At 40.6% G+C, this 20,852-nt stretch overlaps 1 protein-coding gene across 1 annotated transcript; it reads left to right on the top strand.

The window, feature by feature from the left end:
* Positions 1-1,861: 1,861 nt before the first annotated feature.
* Positions 1,862-20,852, top strand: LOC117295719 (IQ domain-containing protein H-like). Its single transcript, XM_033778436.1, has 22 exons — positions 1,862-2,059; positions 3,133-3,258; positions 3,566-3,669; positions 4,300-4,377; positions 4,626-4,701; positions 5,312-5,431; positions 6,167-6,247; positions 6,851-7,037; positions 7,334-7,533; positions 8,349-8,557; positions 9,003-9,339; positions 9,725-9,875; positions 11,678-11,853; positions 12,350-12,491; positions 13,482-13,612; positions 14,475-14,663; positions 15,313-15,433; positions 16,014-16,288; positions 17,239-17,424; positions 18,292-18,417; positions 19,287-19,457; positions 20,547-20,852. Exons 1-22 carry the CDS (start codon positions 2,009-2,011, stop codon positions 20,631-20,633), a joined length of 3,324 nt encoding a protein of 1,107 aa, XP_033634327.1. The 5' UTR covers positions 1,862-2,008; the 3' UTR covers positions 20,634-20,852.

Genomic DNA, 20,852 nt, shown 5'->3' with positions numbered 1-20,852 from the left:
TTCAAAGCTTCAAACCTTACATTTCAAACACTGGCGAAGCAAGGAATTATCACCGGGGAGGATTGGGCAATTTGTTCCCGTTTTTTTAGGGCACCACATGTATCTGGATTTTTCAGGGGGGGGGGGGACAGGAGTTGTTTATTTAGGTATTTATTTTGTTGTGCCAGGGGCTCGTACCCCCAGCTCCCCAGCCAGTGATTTCAAAGTTATAGATTGGACAAGGCGTAATACCTAATAGTAAACCGATACTGAAGTGACTTAATGTTATAAAAATCAGCAGCACTGGAAATATATGTACATGTTTTTATTTCTTTCGTAAATTTGACACAAGGTGTATTCCGAATTTTCTTTAAAGTAATAAAGAAATAGTTTTTCTAATTAATTGTTTTATTAGTTTGTTGTTTAACAGTGTTTGTTGTCACATATAGTTATGGATAGCCCAAAGTTTTGTATGCGTGTACAGTGCACTGATATTCCCTTAAAAACAGTTAGTTACCAATACAACTGCTTTCTGCAAAGATTGGAAATTTCAAGTATTTATCTAAATTCTTACCTTTTGTTTATGTCTGGCTGGTTTTTTCCCCCTTTTTTGGGGGGAGGGGGGGGGGCGGGGCAGGGTTAAAAAAGGGCTTTCAAAATGGAGTGCATTTTGTTTCTTAATCTGAATTTTTTAGCCAGCAAAAATAAAAGTTGGTGTTGCCAAACGCTTCAACCTGAGAGAATATTTCTGGAAGGCCAAATGAAAACACAAAGATAAATAGGTAACTAGGCCCTACTGCTGTAACAAAAGCAATCAAGTGGAAATAGATGATAGAGATAAAAAGCACACAGAGAAAGCAGGGGATGAACAGAGAGGAGAATACAAAAGGGGAGGAGCTTGTTGACCACAGGGGGTAGGAACACAAAAGAAAAAGTCAATAATGGACAGAGGGAGAGAAAAGTAACTGATTAATTAAATGCAGTGGACACTATTGGTAATTGTCAAAGACTAGCCTTTACAGTTGGTGTATCGCAACACATGCATAAAATAACAAACCTGTGAAAATTTGAGCTCAATAGGTCATCGAAGTGGCGAGATAACAATGAAAGAAAAAACACCCTTGTCACACGAAGTTGTGTGCGATTAGATGGTTGATTTCGAGACCTCAAGTTCTAAATCTGAGGTCTCGAAATCAAATTCGTGGAAAAGTACGTCTTTCTCGAAAACTATGGCACTTCAGAGGAAGCCGTTTCTCACGATGTCTTATGCCATAAACCTCTCCCCATTACTCGTCACCAAGAAAGGTTTTATGATAATAATTTTTTTGAGTAATACCAATAGTGTCCACTGCCTTTTTAAGCAGGGGGGGGGGGGGGGCGGTATAAATTATTACCTGTCTGTAGAAGCCATATATTTCTAGACATGTTTTGGTAGGAAAATGTTACTTCTAGGTTTCATTTGAGTTTGATTTTATTGACCTCTTACACCAGTAATAATAGTAAGGGGTGGAACATGTAAATGAGGTAAAGAAAGCCGAAAACGAAACCACTGAAAAGAAAGTAATACAATTTAACTTTGTCTGTTGCGGCATGGAATGACAATTGTTTCCATGCATTATTTGTTGACAACATTTCTCGTATAAGTCGTCGTCAAGTGAGAAATAGCATACTTCTTGTCATGGCATTTTTTTGTTCAATTGTCTTTAATTAAGAATGAGTGACTTTTTCTTAACAATTCATCAATCATTTGACCCAAATAAAGCTATCGACATCTCCGCCACGCGCCCGGCCGGCCGTATATCGGCTGTCAAAAGTTTTACCGGGACAAAATGCATGACGCATGCGCAGTTAGAATGTTTAGAGGTTGCCGAGAGACCTTTGCACTACTGAATCTACGAACGGTCCAGTTTGGTCCATCAAAAACCTACAATTTTTCATATATCTAAGACATAATTTTTATGAATAAATAAGCCGGGCCGAAGAAGCATGTCGTTCTAAGTATTTTTGAGTTCACCGGACAGCTTTAAACATGACAGAAGTGGAAAGACGACCGGAGGATGTCGGGGAGATCTTGGTGAAGGTGAGCAGAGTGTGGTGCGGTATTGCATAGGATAGTGCCCAATATCCGGACAAAGCACAATATTTATTTTTCCTCCAGCCCAGCACTGTTGCTGGATCGTTGTTTTTGAAAAGTATGGAGTGGTTTATTAAAACACCATTTAAATAAAGCCTATGACTGGAAGCCTGCTAATTAAAAATAAGAGGTTTCTGTTAAATCCTTTTATTTAAATTGTTAGCCTAACTAAGCCCTAACTTTAATAAATTAAATTTTGAGCACCATTAATTATAAAAAAATATAATTATTATAAAATATAAAGAAGAAGGTCCGGATTGGATCGAAAGCTAAGGCCATCTACCCTATTCATTATATAAAATATAAAGGATAAGAGTTTTATCCTTTTTGTATAAATTATTTGTATTTTTGTATTTTTATGTGAATTGCCAAATAAATAATAATAATAAATAATAGTATCATAAATAATAGAAAAAAGGGGGGGAAAGAGAAAGATTATATCAAAATGATCAATTAGCAGATTAGCATTCGCTGAGCTTCTGGTTGCTGAAGAAGCATATATCTTTCTTTTTCTAACTATTTTTGAGTTTATCAGGCAGCTTTACTTAATAAAAATAACAGAAGTGAGAATAGATGACTGGGCAGGACATGGGTCGACAGTCAGGTTGGCATATTCAGTAGTTCCTTCTCCTATCATATCAACATCATGGAGGAAGAACTTCCATCTCTTTCATTTTTGTGGACTCGGGCTAGTCTGGACTAGTCGGTAGTCCAGTGGTTTGATTCCACTTTGCTGACGTAGGATCTATTTTGCCAACTGTATAGGCATATTCAGAATTGATTTATCATCAAATCAAAATAAGGATTGAAAGATGTTATGTACCATTTATAGTTAATCTAACTAAATCAACTTATAATTAATAATATTTAATTTACGATACAATTTGTTTGATTAACGCCCAACAGCTTTTAGATTTTGTATGCAAAAAAATAGTCTGGAACTTGAAAGTCGTGTCATAAAGTGAAGTAAAACTTTTTTCTTACACAAAGTCATAAAATTATTTTCTATGGCTGTATAGGTACAAGAAGATCTGCAACATCTGAAAGAACATCTCCTGCAAAAAAGCCTGTCAGACGGTCACAGAGACGTGCTTGACATTACAGCCTTGCAGAATGCCATCCAGAAAACAGAAGAAGGAATCAAGGTCAGTTTTTAGTAGAATTCAGTCTCCCGGAGATTCTGTCGCCCTCATGGGAAATGCTCTAATAAGAGCGTTGAGAAATGTGTCCCCTTGATTCAAAAGAGTGCACTATCAGAAGTAGTTTGTACACAGTTTGCCATAAAAAAAGGGAGGGGACTAAATCACACTGGCCCAACTTTTGAATCATCTCAAATGTAGTTTGGATCGTCGAGGCCTACACAGTATTTTCTCATAAAGCTCTATGAAGTTGGGCCAAGGCCTCTGAAAATTCTTAAATTTAAATATTTTTGGGTTGTTCTTTATTCTTCAGGTCCAGTCTGAGAGGATCATTCAAGTTGTCAATAACCGAGTCACAACACTGCCCTCTGTTGACGCGTCTAAGGGAAAATCGGTCGAGCCGTCATCATACTCACAGTAAGTTATAATCAATTTAATTTAACAGATAATTTTCCTGCATGATAAAGAGCTGCCAAATATCCCTGATTCTGCAGCCCTAAAAATAAACCAGTTTTTTCGTGTTCTGATGAACTTAATTAATAATGTGTCTGATTATGGATCCTTTTCCCCTATTATGTTGAATGTACAGCAGTGTTTTTCCTTTAAAGTGGTCCGCTGGCCAAATGGCAATTAAAACACCTGCTGGGCCCAATTTCATAGAGCTGCTAAGCACAAAAATTTGCTTAGCATGATTTTTATTGCCATGATAAAAACAGGATTTCCAAACAAATTTCCATGTGACTTTCAGGATGAGCAAACAACTGCTGGAAACCAGTAACAAGCAATATGCAACAAATGGAAATTTGGTTGGTAACCCTGTTTTTATCAAGGAAGAACTTTCATGCTTAGCAAATGTGTGTGCTTAGCAGCTCTACGAAATTTGGCCCTGATCTGAGGACCAGTAAAAACTGGCCAAGTGATTAAGGACTTTGCCAATGACCCTGCCTTTTTTCAAACGGCTGTTCAAGACCTTGTCGCCTACTCTTTTATTCCCTTACTTACCAATCCAGACACCACTTACAATAATTTCTTGTTCTTTCTCAACAGGGAGTCTGTATTCGATCTCGGTGGACTTGGATCTGATCTACCTTTGAGAAGAATCAGTAACAAAGGGATTGTAGACAGGTAACTTCCATGGGAATACATCTGCAAGACTCTCATTTAATTTCTTAATTTCATAATTTGTGGCTTGTTGTGTCCAAGCGGTCACGTTCACTAGACCCGAGCTCTGGTGTTTCTGATCAGCAGAGTGATGGTTCGAGTCCAGGTCTTGACACTTGTGTCCTTTAACAAGGCACTAGACCATTATTGCTTTGGGTTTTTTTGCCATTAATTTCAAGAGTGATTACCAAATATACCATTCTCTTTAACAGGAAGTTGATAGCCCGCTATACAGCAGTTGATCCAGTGGGTGGTGGAGGACCACACGGCCCATCACCAGGCCAACAGGTGAGACCACTTTATATTAGCTGCTCAAGTTTTTACTTTTAAGACACTGGACATCTTTGGTAATTGTCAAAGACCAGTCTTCTCACTTGGTGTATCTCAACGTATGCACAAAATAAAAAACCTGTGAAAATTTGAACCCAATTGGTCGTCTAAATTGCGAGATAATAGTGGAAGAAAAAAACCCTTGTCACATAAATTTGTGCGCTATCAGATGCTTGACCATTTGGGACCTCAAAATCTAATTCTGAGGTCTTGAAATCAAGCTAAAATATTTTAGTGGAAAATTACTTCTTTCTCAAAAACTATTCTTCAGAGGGAGCCATTTCCCACAACGTAGGGCCTACTTTATTAACTATTAGAAACGACCAAGTTACACTTGTCAAAAAATAGAATGTTCCACATGTGGCATGGTGCACACCCCTACTATGTCTTCATTGTGTTATTGGAATCTCAGGGATTTTTTTTTTTTTTTTTTCTTTTTTTTTCTTTTTTTTTTGGAGGGGTCGTATTTCTGTACAAGAAGAAAAAGTATAGGAACATTTGGATGTGGTTCTTAAATCTAAGTAATTGACTTATGTCTAATGCCTGAATGATATTTTGTGATTAACAGGCCAAGTTACAGTACAGCCTAAAAGCAATAACCGATCCAACGAGTACTCAGAACAGGAAAGCAGTCAGTGAGAACTATGGAGTGTCACTTCCAGTCATTGTAGACAGGAGACAACACAAGGTGGGTCAATTATAGCCTACACCAAATACTACTACTAATAATAATAATAGTGACTTCTTATATGGCACTCACATTCGTCACTCAGTGATGCACAAGGCGAGTCAATATTCAATATTTTCCTGCAAGGTATTGTGGAGCTTGAAGTATTAGGCCGTATCCAAATTGGCATCTACAGCTACGACTGTTGCTAATTGTGTTGTTAGGGACGACCTACACTTCAACGCATGACGACGCGGAAATCTAGCAAATGTCTTAGCTGTAGCTGCCAATAGACAGCTTCATTAAGCTCCGCCCCATTGCGTATTGACCCATTGAGCCACCAAAAGTCTGACAAAATAAGGTTTGACATGCGTGCGCGTATGCTTGGCGCGCGCGGTAGAGTTGTGCAGAATGGCATTGGAGAGGCTCACGTGTTCTTGGCTAACCTGGTTTCCGTGGGCGGAGCCTAATGGATCGGTCTATTTGGGCACGTCCAATACACTAATTCCTTTAAAGCACCATGTAATGGATTCGAAGTTGTGAGGATAAACGGTGATATCTTTTTCCATAACCGCAGTATTTAAAAGTGAAAAGTTTCTCAAAATGCATTATACTATCGAAAGGTGCTGCACTTCTCACCAAGTAGGCCTAAATATTTATTGCAAATAATTTTCCGAGTAATCTTTAAACGTTTACAGACCCAAATGAGGAGCTAGATCTATGCAGTATTTGTAAATGGCTTCTTTTTTTTCTCAGGTTCCAACACAGAAAGTTGTAATGGGTTCCAACGTGGATCACTTGGCTGTCTTACCGAGAGCAAACAGAGTGGACCCCCAGGTAAGCAGTTGTATTATTTCTTAGTTTACCTCGTTTCTGGCATCATCATCATCATCATCAATCGGCAAAGACTTGCATCCGTGGCTGCCTCATCCTCAAATTGTAATGGGGGCGCACTCCTGGAGTCGCTCACCTGGTCTCTTTCAATCGCTGCTCTTCTCAGCTCTCCTACGCTTCTACTACTCCTCTTTGTTACACTGTCTATGTTTACATTCAAACCACCCTCTGTTGACAAAACACTGTATACGTCATGTTTAGCAGGGCAAAACGACGCGTAGTCATGGTGAGATTGCATACACTTTCTAGCTGGCTGCCAAAACACAAAGGTTTTGCCCGGCCGTATGCGCGCGAATCATGGTTTTCGAGTGACGTCAGAGGTCACCTCGTCTATAGAGGGACAGCTTAGGCCGACCTCTGTCTTTTGTATACTTGTATGCGCTTTTGATTTTGTTATCGTTCTATGTACTGATAAATTCTCATGTTGAATTATTTTCCAAAAAGGGTATGGAATAAACATCATATTGAATTGAAATGAATTGAACTGAATTATTATTATCTATGGTTCGTTTTAACTGATGACGTTTTGATCTGATGTTTTTTCAGTTGATACCACCACCCATCACAGAGAAGGATGCCAGAAAGGGAATTCTGAGCCTAATGGAGAGGGGTCTCATACCCCCTGCTGCCGAGTTGACCCTCGACCCCAGCCCAGTCAGACAGAAGCTGGTGACCTTACATGACCCACAGGACAAAAAAGACATTCCTAAAGGACCCCCTGGAAGTTTTGGAGGTATGTTTAAAACCCTATACTCCCTAGGCCCACTTGCCTACATAAAGGGGGGGGGGTTGAAGCGATAGTATGAGTATAGGTTTTCATTATTCGTGACTAAAAGTGTTTACGGCTCACACACACTGTTATGTATGGAAACGTTTAGGAACTTTTAAAGGAGAACCCAAACTGTTTTGAACACATTTTCCTCCTCCCCATACAAGATAAACATTCCCCTTGTTTTCATAATCAAGCCTCCAAAACTCATGTCAATACAACTAATCCATCATGGTTGTCCGATTTCATTTGTTTCTCAGATGGTAGCTACAACATAGCATCAGTCAAACTAGACCTTGACCCTTACCCTCTTGAGACCATGGCCGTCATGAAACCACAGATCATGAGACGACCAATATCCAGCAGTGATGCAGATCCGATATGGGCCTCACCAAGGTCTGGGGCAGCTTCAGCCAAATCCAATAAGTCCCTGGTACCCGTCAGGAACATGGAGCCGCTGGTAAGTCAACTGCTTGAGCTGTGAGCCTTTAATAACTTAGCCTGAACATCTTCAGTCACACTGCGAGGCTTGTGCGTGAATAACGCCAGAGACCGGCAACAAAACCGGCGTGTGCAGTGTTTTGACCTTTGACCCAAGACATTTCACAGCGTGATACGCAGTCAAATTCTGTTGCGTACGTGACAGGAATGAACTGTTTGGGCATCTATGGAAAGCTCGTGTCACTGTGCATGTTTATCCAATATCATTGTATCCAATGGAATCACTGGATCTGAGGAGCTGGGACCTGTCTTTATCCTTGCGGATAAAGACAGGGGCTCAGTTTATTAATACACTCTCCAAGTCTGACCATTCAGTATCCTTACTGTGGGTTTGGGAAGCTATTTGCCTGATTACAATATTATCATGTCTTACACAGGATGACCTTTCAATACACTCAACTGTGGTTTGGGATAATACTAACAGAAAAAGTGTGTCAACGTTCAAAAGAAAGACTGAGAGAAAATTAATCTCTTTTATCTTTAACTGTATAAGTTTACATCAATACTGAATTAAAAAAATAAATTATCAGACTCCAAGCTAACATTTGAACATCATTTCATTTTTTTTTTTAAAGGGAGATACCACACAGTATTTTTATTCGATTGAAAACTCAAGACTGCCAGAGAAGTCAGTTTACAAGCCCAATGCTAAAATCAATAGCCTTTGGCCTGGAGTCTGATGTTGGAGTCCTGCATGACATTGTCAATTTCTAGGAATTGTACAGACCCCAAAAATCGCTTATTGAACTCACTTATTTGATGTTTTAATCACAGCCGCCTCCCACAACGCCCGCCAGTGAATTTAAGCATCTCCACCACCGCTTTGCCATCCAGCACGGCAAACTACGAGAGGCGTCCAAAGACTTCTTAGCTTTCAAGCAGCATTACTGCTTATCTTGGGGCAATATCGTGACCATGTTGAGACATCTAGAGAGACTGCTCACTAACTACGCTGTGCCTCTGGCTTTTGTCAGCGGAGACAAGTAAGTCATCAACCGTAGGAGTTTAGCAGGCCTACCCCTACTGGGTCAACCCTTTTGGTTTTAAATCCTAAGTAAATATATATCAATACAATAAAACTAACCTGTGAAAAGTTCATTTCAAAAGATAGTAGAGTTTTTGAGATATCGCCGAAAGTCCGGAGCCATTATTTCCATGCAGGAAGAATGATCCATAATTGGACTCATACCTGACTGAAAGGTTTCTTAGATTCAAATTTGGGAGATAAGACTGATACATTTTTTTATAACCACATTACTTCGAAAAGAAATGTTTCTCAAAATGCTATATAATATTGAAAGCTAGTTTGACACTTTTTGAACATTTTAAGGACTTGTTGCCTATTTAAAGAAATTCCTGCAACTTTGAACTAATTTTTTTTTCAGAGTGGCTTACATTTACTTACATTTTGGGACTGTTTCATAACAGATTAGCTGATTTAGCAGTGGAGTTTGAGCTGGACAAGCCTCCTACAACCAAGGCCCTTCTAGGTGTCGTACTAAACATCGACGATGTCATGGCCCTCATTAATCGGCCCGGTCGGAGGTTTCTGGGACCGGACGGAGATGATGTCGCAGCCACAAAGATCCAAGCGACGTTTAGACGCTACAAAGACCGGGCGTTGTACCTGGAGTACCGGAGGAAGAAGTGGGCTGCGGGGGTGATTGCCATCTCGTGGGTTATGCATGTCAAGATGGCTAAGGTCAGGAAACAGCTCAAGGAGACGAGACGCATTCAGCTGGACGAATTCAGGAGGAAATCCAAGGTAAAAATAGATCTCTTGTTGCGCTACTTTTTGTTCAAGGTGTACATGTGGAAACAGTGTCTGAATACAAATATCTAAGAACCGAAATTGACCACCAGCTTAATTTTGAAGCATGTCCCAAATCAAAATTTAGTAGATTGTAACGTCTGTTTCTTTCTACACTAGTTTTGTTAAGACAAACTGATCTTGCAATTGTTAAAAGTGTAGCATTTACAAATTAACCTAATAACAGCCAAATTAAAACCTACTCACAGATCATTTTTTTTTTAAATTAAATTGTTACAAATAACAATTAATAATAGATGTAGAAATCTCATTTATAGTGTCCATAGGAGGCAATTTTGCAGATGTTCTGTAAACTTTTTTTACTTTTTACCTCATGTAGGAGTTTGCGTCATCCTGGGAGCGAATTCAGAAGAATCGCCGAGTTATCATCCACATTCCATCCCTCGGCTACTCCCACAAGATCAGAACGACTATCGGAGATTTCAATATCCAGCAGAATCAGCAGATGGCAAGGTTATGCGACTTACAGGGTGAGTGGCAATCACTTTAGGTTTAAGGAGGACATCAATTTCTGGTTGGGTTTGGCGTAGTGGTATCTTTCCTCGCCTTACACAACTAGGACCACAGTTAAAATAAGGCTTACGCACTTTGTGGATTGGGTTTTCAGTCCCTACTTTACCCTTGATTTTCCCTGCAAAGTTTTTTTGGAGTTTTCATCCCACATCTAAAACTGAAAGATATTTCCTGGGCCCAATTTCATAGAGCTGCTAAGCACGAAAATTTGCTTAGCGTGAAATTTCTTCCTTGAAAAAAAAACAGGATTACCAACCAAATTTCCATTTCTTGCATATCGCTTTAGTGTTCAGCTATTCTTTGCTTCTCCAAAATCATGTGGAAATTTGTTTAGTAATCCTGTTTTTAATCAAGGCAACAATTTCATGCTAATCAAATTTGTGTGCTTAGCAGCTCTATGAAATTGGGCCGTGGTCTTCTCCTTGTGGGTTATTGGCTAGTACAGTGAATTAAGTTCGCTTTTCTGAGAGTCCTTGGCAACCAGAATGTATGAAAGAACACAACGTTAATTTGTTGGCTCTCAGTAACTCCAGGTTTGTAGGTCGTTAGATGTTGCGAATAGGAGAAGCCCGATCCATGAATAGTCAACAATATATGCAACTGGTCAAACTTAATTGACAGATTAGTTGGGATTACACTGACAAAAACTTGTTAATTGTCCTGCTGCCCTGATCTGGTCATGAATGTACTGACTGGCCTGGAATTTCACAGAGGCCCAGGGGCAGATTTCACAAAGCAATAAAGTTCATCGCAAGACACATTTTCAGTTTTACCATAGTGATTTGTAATTGTGACATCAGTTTTTACTTAGCAACTACGATTGATTGCAGTTATGATGAATCTTAGATCTGTGTGAAATCGGCCCCTGGCCTCTGTTGCCCCTGGTCTTGGCCTTAGTGACCCAATTTTCTTCGTTTTTTTTTTAGTAGAAAAATTGTTTGAGGTACCTGGAGGGCCCTCAATGTTCAACCCAATTACCTCCATTACAAACCATGAACTTATGTACCTTATCATGACACATGTGTCCTTAATCAAGACACTTAACCGTTGCTTCATATTTCGGATGGGACGTAAAGCCGTTGGTCCCATGTGTTGTGTAACGCATGTAAAAGAACAGGCATGCAACTCTTCCGCGTTTCCGCTGAATTCCGCGTTTTTGTTTTTTTTTTTACGTGAAAAAAAAAAAAAAAAAATGATATTTTTTTTTTAGCCTAATATATGCCTGGCATTAACAGTGTACAGCTACAATCATGTAAGCCTAGTACATGCTAAAAATGCACCTAAGAGCATAATAAACCTCCACATTTTCTAGGGTACCATTGTGGGTATCATGTCCCGTGGCGTTTCGGCTGCCTCGCTCCGCACTTGCGTTGTGCCTTTGAAAATTTTCCTCTTTTTTTTTCAACGGGCAGTTGCATGCCTGAAAAGAACCCAGTGCACTTTTCGAAAAGAGAAGGGGTTCGCCCCGGTGTTCCTGGCTGTGGCTGCTGTATGCGCCGTAGCACCTTGTAAACCCTTATAAGGTGCTAAATAATTGGGTCTCAAATTTCATCACTGCAATTACCTATCTTTCTGAAAAGTTGTATACACTCAGCGCCTTGAGTACCTTGTTTGGTAGATACGTGCGCTATATAAGACTTTGATATTATTATTATTATTGTTATCACGAATGTTACGTTTGGGTGTGAGATTATTAACCTCATTGACATTTGTGTAAGTTGACTAATACCCCAACTTTTCCTTGTCATGTGCTTCACAGATCCCAACGTGGAGGTGATCTACGTATCGCCGGTCAACATCAACGATGAGACTCTCCAGTATTACAACAAGCTGCTTGGACTCAGGCCGGCTGTAGAGAGCGGCAATGTGGAAGATCAGAAAGATATGTCGGATCGGTTCAAGATCATCGTACCTGAGGCCATCAATAGCTTCCCTGTTAGTATAATCAGTTTTACCAATTTTCTTCTGAAAAAAAAAAAGTAATAGTAATTCTCGTAGCGGTAGTTTCCACCAATGTGGAACTATTGGGCAGACTTACCAGGAAAATCCAATGTGTGTTGCTTTGAACTACATAAACATTTGAAATATATCTAGTACGTCTGCTGCCACCTTGCGTTTTTAAAACGCAAAAATAAATGGGTTTTTAGTTTTTGTCTGATGAGCTTTTGGCTTCTAACTCTAGATCGTCTTGAAAGGCAGGATCTTTAGTACGCAACGTAGTTAGGGGGCTATAGAGTTGTGTTTTGTTGAATGATGAGCGAGTAGCATAGACAGATGTATTGAAAGAGATTCTTGGAGATATGAAACGTTGAGTCTTCCAGTTCTTCTCATCATAGAGCCATCAATCACTCAAAAGAGAAACTAACTACAAGGTGTCAACGCAAATTTGTTACGTTTTCAATGGACTTGGCGTTGCTTTTTTCCCCCACAGACTCACAGTATGTGTCTTTCAACGTTACTGAAGTACAGTCCTCGAGCATTGCAGAGAATACGCAATCTGATCGCGGGGAAGGAGGCGTACATTGTACCCGGAGTGATGCACAAGGATGATCTTTCCCTAGCTGATGAACTGAGTAGGTTTTTAAATTAACCAAGAATTATATCACACTCAAAGGATTGCCGTCCTCTATGCAGAGACGTTTACAATGTATGGTTACATGGATGGAAATTTTAATAGATGGAAATTTTGCATCGGGGATAAAGAATATTAGTTTTGGTTTTATATACACCGATGAGTGTTAGCACTGTATACTCGGACCTTTTGTGAAAAAAATCACAAGGCATATTACTCTGGTGATTCGAAATGGCAAAGCAATGATTGGGTCTTATTTTTCAAACATAGCTCTGAATACTTTGCGCTTTAAAGACTTTCTCTGTCATGATAAAGCGCAGGGGTGGATATTCCTGGGGATTTGCTGGGGTAAATTAGGGGTACAGCGATCCAAGTATGAAAGGGCAGACCGTTGTCCCCCGGGGTTGCCCCCAGGGTTGCCCCCGGGGTTGCCCCCGGGTTTGCCCCCAGGGAATAGAGTGAGTGAAACAGGCTTATAGCCATTGGACACTTTCGGAACAGAAAAAAAATAAAAGTTCGCAGATTTACAAATAACTTTCAGGGTTTAGAGAAGGTAATGGTGAAAGATTTCTCTTGAAATATTATTCCATGAAATGCTTTACTTTTTGAGAAAACATTAAAGCAATTATCATTTCTGGATATCGAGAATTACAGATTTATTTTAAACACATGTCATGACACGGCGAAACGTGCGGAAACAAGGGTGGGTTTCCCGTTATTTTCTCCCGACTCCGATGACCGATTGAGCCTAAATTTTCACAGGTTTGTTATTTTATATATAAGTTGTGATACATAAAGTGTGGGCCTTGGACAATACTGTTTGCCGAAATTTTCACAGGTTTGTTATTTTATATATAAGTTGTGATACATAAAGTGTGGGCCTTGGACAATACTGTTTACCGAAAGTGTCCAATGGCTTTAAGTTAAAAATTACTTGTGAAAAGTTATCTTATCCTTTCATTGTTGTGCACCTATTGTTAACCATTTCTAGATTTGCCAATACTGGGATGTGAACCAGAGGTTTCTCATCTCTACTCCACCAAATCAGGCTCCAAGAGAATCTTTGTCAGTGCAAATGTTGACGTTCCGCCGTCAGATTATGATGTCTACAGTTCAGAACAGGTTGGTAGTTCAGACGAGACCTACCATTTAGAAGAGGGAATGAAGTATGAGATGAAGTATTTCTATTACAGGGCACGGCTGATACATCGGCATTGTGAGTTGGGTGATATCTCAGAAAAAAAATCATTAGAAATAATGTAAAAACACACAAATGATAGTTGATATGAAGGGAGGTAGGTGGCAACATGCTTCAATTCGTTTAGTGTATAGCCGTCGCCTTGAGGTGGCCATCCAGCCTTGTGATTTGCGGCGATCTCTCTATTAAAAAAACATTCATTAATACCTCAGACAGTTTCGCTGTCCTATTGGTGGAGAGGGCGTCACGTGGGTGTGTATAAATCTTTGTTTATGACCGGTAAAAAGTGTTAATTCATGGGCGTGACACGCGACCTTGCACCTGTTCTTATAAGACAGTTTCTTTATTCCTATTGGTCAAGAGCAACGGCTGAAACAGTTGTGCCACATCACGCGATACGCGCGACGCGCACAGCATTCCCTTGTAAGGAGTTGTTTACCCGAGGGCGGCGGAGGGCTTTACCATTTCATAGCTGGAGGGGTGTTGTGTTGAAAGAAATCATTTAACAATTATAATTTTTGCATTTATTTGACTTTTAAACCAAAAAGTGATGATGTTTTTGACCGAAAAGGTATGAATGGGAATCAAAGTGTTGAATCGGTTTTCAACTAGTGGTTTAAACCCGCCGAGGCCTGGTTCTTTATAATTTACCTGGACTTCATCTCGGTAAAGTTATCAAGAACCAGGCCTCGTTGGGATTAAACTACTAGTTGAAAACCTCTTCACCACACATTGATTCCCTTATTAAATGCAAATTATTGGTATTTTTTGCAATTTGTTTCCCAGCTTCACGAGAGTCTTGCCCAACTGGTAACCGACAACCTGGACGTCAAACGCTACCTGTTTAAGCTGGACGACGAGTTTGACGGGCGGGGTATTGCCTACTGTGACATCACACCGCATCTGAGATGCCACGCCTGGGCCAAGAAAGAAGCTGCTCGATACGGGGAGAAGTGGTCCAAGAAGTGGGCACAGGTATGGGGAAGAGACAATCACAATTATATCAAATTCTGTTATAAATTAAATTTTAGATTTTGTTACGCCATACTGCAGAGTTCTACCTGATTCTGCAGAAAATTTTCTGAAAATTAACCAATCTTTCCACGATCCTATCAACCAACCCTTTTCCCCCTATTATGTTAAATGTTGTTCTAATACCTCCCTGATTGCTGTAAAAAAAAGTCTGTGATTGTAAGATTCATATGTAGTTAGCTTTGTCTCTAGGTTAGGGCACAAAGCGTTTTGCTTCAGCCAATCTTCAATGTTGTCCCTTGTAAAATAATCTGCTTCTAAAGCCATGCTCTCATCCCGAGGGGTCCACGTTGAAATTGTTTGTGTTGTACGTGGCCCTCCTTGGTTGGCCGGGGCATACTACCCAATGTAATTTCAAGCTGATCCCAGTGTAGCATTCATTTTCCTACGTGGAAAAAAAAATGGACATGCACAATTTTTTGCTGCGATGCTTTGTCGCAGCTACAGCGTGGCTGGGGAGGGTCACATTTTAAATTTACTGCACTACCGTGACTTTTATGTACCTGTAATGTTGTAACTTGACTTATTACAAACAATTTGTGTTTGCTTTTCCATGGAAGTAATTGTACTCCAATTGTTTGTTTCCGAACAGGAGCCAGCTTATATAAAGATCCATGCTGAGATAGCAGATATTCTTGCCACTAATGCCACACCAGTCAACAAGAAACTGTTCCCGACATGGGCGAAATTCCTGGAAGCGTTTCTTAGTCAAGGTACAGCGCACAAATGAATTGGTTATTCATGGAGTAATTCCTCCCATTAATGCTCGTCCTTTTGGTTCCAATGCTTTTGCAAGCGGAGGTCACACACCGAATGCAGTGATGATACCATAGGTTGCTTCGCCGATTTCTGGACTTGTGCCACAAATCCATCCTGTCAAGAATTGTTTAGTTTTAGATTTCCATGATTTTTTTGTCATGAGCCAGCTTTGTTTTTACCCTTTTTTAACATATTTTTTGTATGTGTATAATAGTTATGGTATTAAGCACTTTAAACTCAGTACTTTCCCAAGTTCTTAAAGAAAATTCCATATGCAAAACACTCGGATGGGATACAAACCCACAACCTTTGCATTGCTAGAGCAGATGCTTAGCATTAGCCATCGGGCATAGCTCGGTGGTCTAGCAGTATCATGAGCCAAAACTAACATCTAATAAATGAGCCAGTTGCCAGGGATATTTCCCTGCATAAATCAGAATATCTGTGTGCGGTAAAATCAAAGACAGTATTTTTTAATCCTAATGCAATTATTCTATCTCTCAAACATTGTTGAATGTTCCCTTCTTTCTCCAGGGGGTGTAATAGAAGCCTGTCCCCCCTCTGAGAGTGTAACGGCCATCACAGTCAACATCCTGATCGCACCTGACAACAGAGTGACGCTAATCTCCTCCGGGGATCAGATTCACGCCCATAGTCCCTTCCACAGCTGGGGATTATCCGTCCCTCAATCCTCTGTTGATCCGGTCCCGTTGAATCAGGCGTGCGCTAAGATCGCTAAGAGTTGTTTACAACGAAGCGTCATGGGATACATCACCGTTGATCTGGTCACGTTTATTGATCCTACCACGGTAAGTCTAGTTTCATAATTTTTTTCATTGTAGGGTGTCGTGGCCGAGCGGATAAGAGCACCGAATTCAAGCTCTGGTGTTTCTGTTCAGCAGAGTATGGGTTCGAACCCCGGTCATGACACTTGTGTCTTTGAGCAGGACACTTAACCATAAGCTTCTCTCCACCCAGGGGTAAATGGGTACCTGTGAGGGCAGAGAGTTGCTTTCATGTCATAAAAGGAAAAGGGAGAACTCACCTTGGGCCTTTCTCAAAACCTCGGCTTGGACTCCGGCTCTGGCTTAGGCTCTGCACGCAGGGTACACAGCTCGGCCTGTAACATTCACTTTGGAGCAGCACGCATTCAATGAACATCAGCACTTGGAGCACGAGCCGAGGTTTAAGAAAGGCCCCTAGCGACAAATCTTGCTTAACAGAAGCTTGTTACCAGCCAAAATTCCATAAAGTTTACAATGTTGAAACTGGTGATCCACTCATTTTTTGCCCTAATAGCAAAGCAATTTGCTAAGCATTGTTTTCTGCTGAACAGATTTATGAAATTGGGCCCTGGTGCTTCTGATCAGGGTGTGTGTTTGAGTTCAAGTCTCGGCAATCGGGTCCATGAGCAAGATACTTTACCGCCATTCTTTTTTCCTTGGGATGATACATTAATCAGTGATACCAGTAGGATTGGCAGCTCACATAAACAGGCATGCAACTCTTCTGCCTTTCCGCGGAATACCGCGTTTTTTTGTTTTTTTTTACATAGTACATGCTGGAAACCTCAACATTTTCTAGGGTACCATTGTGGGTATCATGTCCCGTGGCGTTTCGGCTGCCTCGCTCCGCACTTGCCTTGTGCCTTTGAAAATTTTCCTCTTTTTTTTCACCCAGTGTTTCTGGTTCACATAGCATAATATAATACATAATAATAACTTTCTTATTCTTTCTTCTTTCTTGTAATTTTACTCAGAGAGAACAAAAGCTGTGGGCCGTGGACCTTAACCTCTGGTACGATGACACCGTCTCCTTAACGAGTCTCATGCTGTATGTGACTGGAGGAGTGCTGAATAATAAGACGTGCGAGTTTCACGTACCGCCTCCTAAGAAGGAACGGAAGAAGAGTATCAGAAGGAGATATGAAGACCTAGAGCCTGAGGTGAGTGTACACCTTAACAACAGAGGTGTAGGCCTATATTCTCCTTGTGAGTGTGATGGTAAAGTGGTCTTGATTTGCCCGGTCGGGTGGTCTAGTTCATCAGGCTCAAGCTCTTGTATTGACCTTGATCATCTTGAGTTTCTCCCATTGATATTTATGTTACCAATTCGAGAATGGAAGAACAAACTAATCTGGTTCCTATTTGCAAAATGATTATTAGCATTCTTTACTGCTGTTCAACACGAGGTTCATGACCAAGATGGAGGCAGCATGATAAGCATTAAGCAAGACCTGTAATGTGATGGGATGTCAAGCTGTAGATCTTGCTTGTTGTGTACTGGAGGTTATAAAATAACAGGACTAGAATCTGGGGAAAAAAAACCATAAGACTGCACGACTTGTAGCTGAGCCGTCGATTTCACAACGAGTTAGGACTCGTCTTATCTCAAGTTAGGACGAGCAACTCGTCTTAACTGAGGATTAATCTTAAGGTCTGCATGCTACAGTGCAGTGTTTGGGACTCGTCACAAAAAAAGTGTCCTGGATTATTTAGGGCTGGAAATTTACACTGGCACACCGGCCTGATTTTAGTGCGGGCCATTACTGGTCTTAGTATGAATCAAATCCATACTAAGACCAGTCCTGTCTTGGGCTTAATGGCCCGCACTAAAATCAGGCCGGTGTGCCAGTGTAAATTTCCAGCCCTAAATAATCCAGGACACTTTTTTTTGTATAAGGGAAGGGGGCTTTATACCCTGGTGTTTCCAGCATGGAGGGCTGCAACTTGTACTACAGCACCCTGTATACCAGTCACACCAAACATTGAAATACAATTTCTTAATTTTTGTTTCACATTTTGTCTTTCAGGAACCTCCCAATACGAATCGCTATGCGGTAATGAGCACCCGCCTCTTACATACCAACCTTGCAGTGGTTCACTACAGTGTCTTCTTTCAGATGTGCCGAGCGCATGGCATTGGCTTTGATATAAAGGTAGGCTTAACCATTTCACGTCAGCATTTTGAAAAATTTGTGTAACCACCCACGGTATTATTTTCCTGAAGTTTTTTGAGCTTCTTGAGCAATCATTCTCCCGTGAAGATATCGTTGCCACAATGAAATCCAGACTTGACAAAGGAAATACAAGCTGAACCTTGGCCTTCAGCCACAGCCGAAAGTCTTCCATGGTATCCAGGGGCCTTTCTCAAACCTTGGCGTGGGCTCGATCCGGCTCAGGCTTAGGTTTTGTGCCGCATACACATCTCGGCCTTTAACCTGCATTTTGGAGCAGCGCTAATTGCACAAATATCAGCATTCACAGCTTGGAGTCAGAGCCTTAGCCGAGATTGGAGAAAGGCTAAATGAATTTCACACTGCTCAGACTTGCCTCCCATTGAGCTAAATAACAGTGACAAGCAACTGTGGCTGCACCTCCATTTTTGTTTCGCACACAACGGAAAAAGTTCTTTCCTTTTCAAATGAAATTTTCAGATGCAAGTTTTATTGTGTGTATCTACATTTGTATAGGCTATAGGCTTAAATGGTTTTGATGCCTTTTGTAGATAATTTATTTTGTCATGACATGAATCTCTACTCATTTTGAATGAAGAGCGATGTTTTCAAGAGATTGCTTTTAGTTTTCGTCACGTCTCCTGAGGCAAAAACTATTTTTGGTACATTATTTACACATTTTCAAAATGACAGCACCTTAGCAAGCATTATTAATTTTAAGGGAAGCTTTCTACCATCATTATCTTCAAAACGTGTAAGTTTAATGTAAATCCGTGGACATTGTCTTTTGTGTCGCAAAAAAAGTAGCCAGACCCTTTGCCTTTAACGATACTCTTTGATGATCCACTCAGGAAAAGCAAGGCACAGCGTTTACGTTGATAGACAGTTACAAGCGAGAAGGTATCGGGATGATGACAGTGGGAGAAGAGCTTCAAGGAACTCTAGCGTCATTCGCTCGGAATCTCTCCGTCATTCATCAAGAGATATCGGCACCCAATATGCAGGGCACGTCAAACTTCAAGGTAGGTCTTGGGTCAAAGGTTATAGAGCGCCGTAAAACAGGGCACTTAAAGACACTGGACACCTTTGGTAATTGTCAAAGACCAGTCTTCTCACTTGGTGTACCTCAACATATGCACAAAGTAACAAACCTGTGAAAATTTTAACTTGATTGGTTGTCGAAGTTGCGAGAAAACAATCAAAGAAAAAACACCCTTGTCACATAAAGTTGGGTGCTTTCAGATCCTTGATTTTGGGACCTCAAAATCTTATTCTGAGGTCTTGAAATCAAATTTGTGTAAAATTACTTCTTTCTCAAAAACTATGTTACTTCAGAGGAGCAGTTTTTCACAATGTTTTATACTATCAACATCTCTCCATTGCTTACAATTATTTTGAGTAACTACCAATAGTGTCCAGTGCCTTTAAGCTTTATCTATTGTTGAATATGAAACACGGAATGTGAAGTATGGCAAAAGTGTTGTTTCGACTTGCACATACTTTTTTAAAGTATTGGTCATTGTCTAAATTGATTTATTGTTGCATCAAAAGAATTGGGTGAGGTGTGCAGAAGAATCATGTATAAATCTTTTTTGAGTGGTGTTTGTTTCTGAAAAGAACCAGTGGTTGACAACTCAACGTTTTATTAAGTATGCTCTGATCGTCTTTGGGAGAATGGAGAAACGTTGAGTTGCCAACCACCTAGGCCCAATTCCAAGGCTCTGCTTACCGCCGAATTCTGCATTTACGATCACGATTCCCCGCTTACAAGCAAGTGCCAAATTTCCGGGCTAGCCTTAGTAAGCGGAGTACGCACGCGCAGAAGCCAAAATTCGCCACTAACCTGTGAAATACTCTTGCCATAAGCACAGAGTTCCCTGCTTCCGTAAGCGCCGATTCTGTGCTTACGGTAAGCAGAGCCATAAAATTGGGCCCATTTCTTTTTCAGAACCAACACCACTCATAAAAGATTTACACATGGTGCTACCGCATACCTCATCTAATTACACTCCCACCTTGCAAAGTGGAGTCATGAAATTGGGCGCCATTGTGTAAATATTTTGAGCTGTTTATTTCTTACAAAATGTTCACCTTTCTTAAATCTGTTTCAGGCTGTGATTGAAGATATCGAGGGGATCCTTGGTACGACTATCCAGAACATGGATCGACCGGAGGACGAGCTACAAGAAGTCAACTAGGTCATCCCCTCATCTTGAAAAGCTTCCCTAGAATGTCCCTTCCCACCATCCTCCCACCGACACATTCATCCTTCCATAACAATTTGTAAATCTTCTGATATTTTACATGGGTGTTTTTAACGCACCAGGCAAGTGCCTTTAAAAACTTTTACTGCACCTCGGTTCTCTCCCGTGCCAGGAGTTTTTGTGAGCCGTTCCGATTTCCCTCTCCGGAAAAAT

The sequence above is a fragment of the Asterias rubens genome, chromosome 10, assembly GCF_902459465.1.
Source record: "Asterias rubens chromosome 10, eAstRub1.3, whole genome shotgun sequence".
Classification (NCBI taxonomy): Eukaryota; Metazoa; Echinodermata; class Asteroidea; order Forcipulatida; family Asteriidae; genus Asterias; species Asterias rubens.
Note: the sequence above shows the minus strand (reverse complement) of the source record. Positions and strands in the feature narration are given on the sequence as shown.

Bases quoted from the DNA above. Each gene is read 5' to 3' on its own strand.
- LOC117295719 (XM_033778436.1), top strand. From the start codon at position 2,009: ATGACAGAAGTGGAAAGACGACCGGAGGATGTCGGGGAGATCTTGGTG. The intron at 9,340-9,724 runs GTAAAAATAGAT...TACCTCATGTAG, and splicing joins AATTCAGGAGGAAATCCAAG to GAGTTTGCGTCATCCTGGGA. The intron at 16,289-17,238 runs GTAAGTCTAGTT...AATTTTACTCAG, and splicing joins CGTTTATTGATCCTACCACG to AGAGAACAAAAGCTGTGGGC.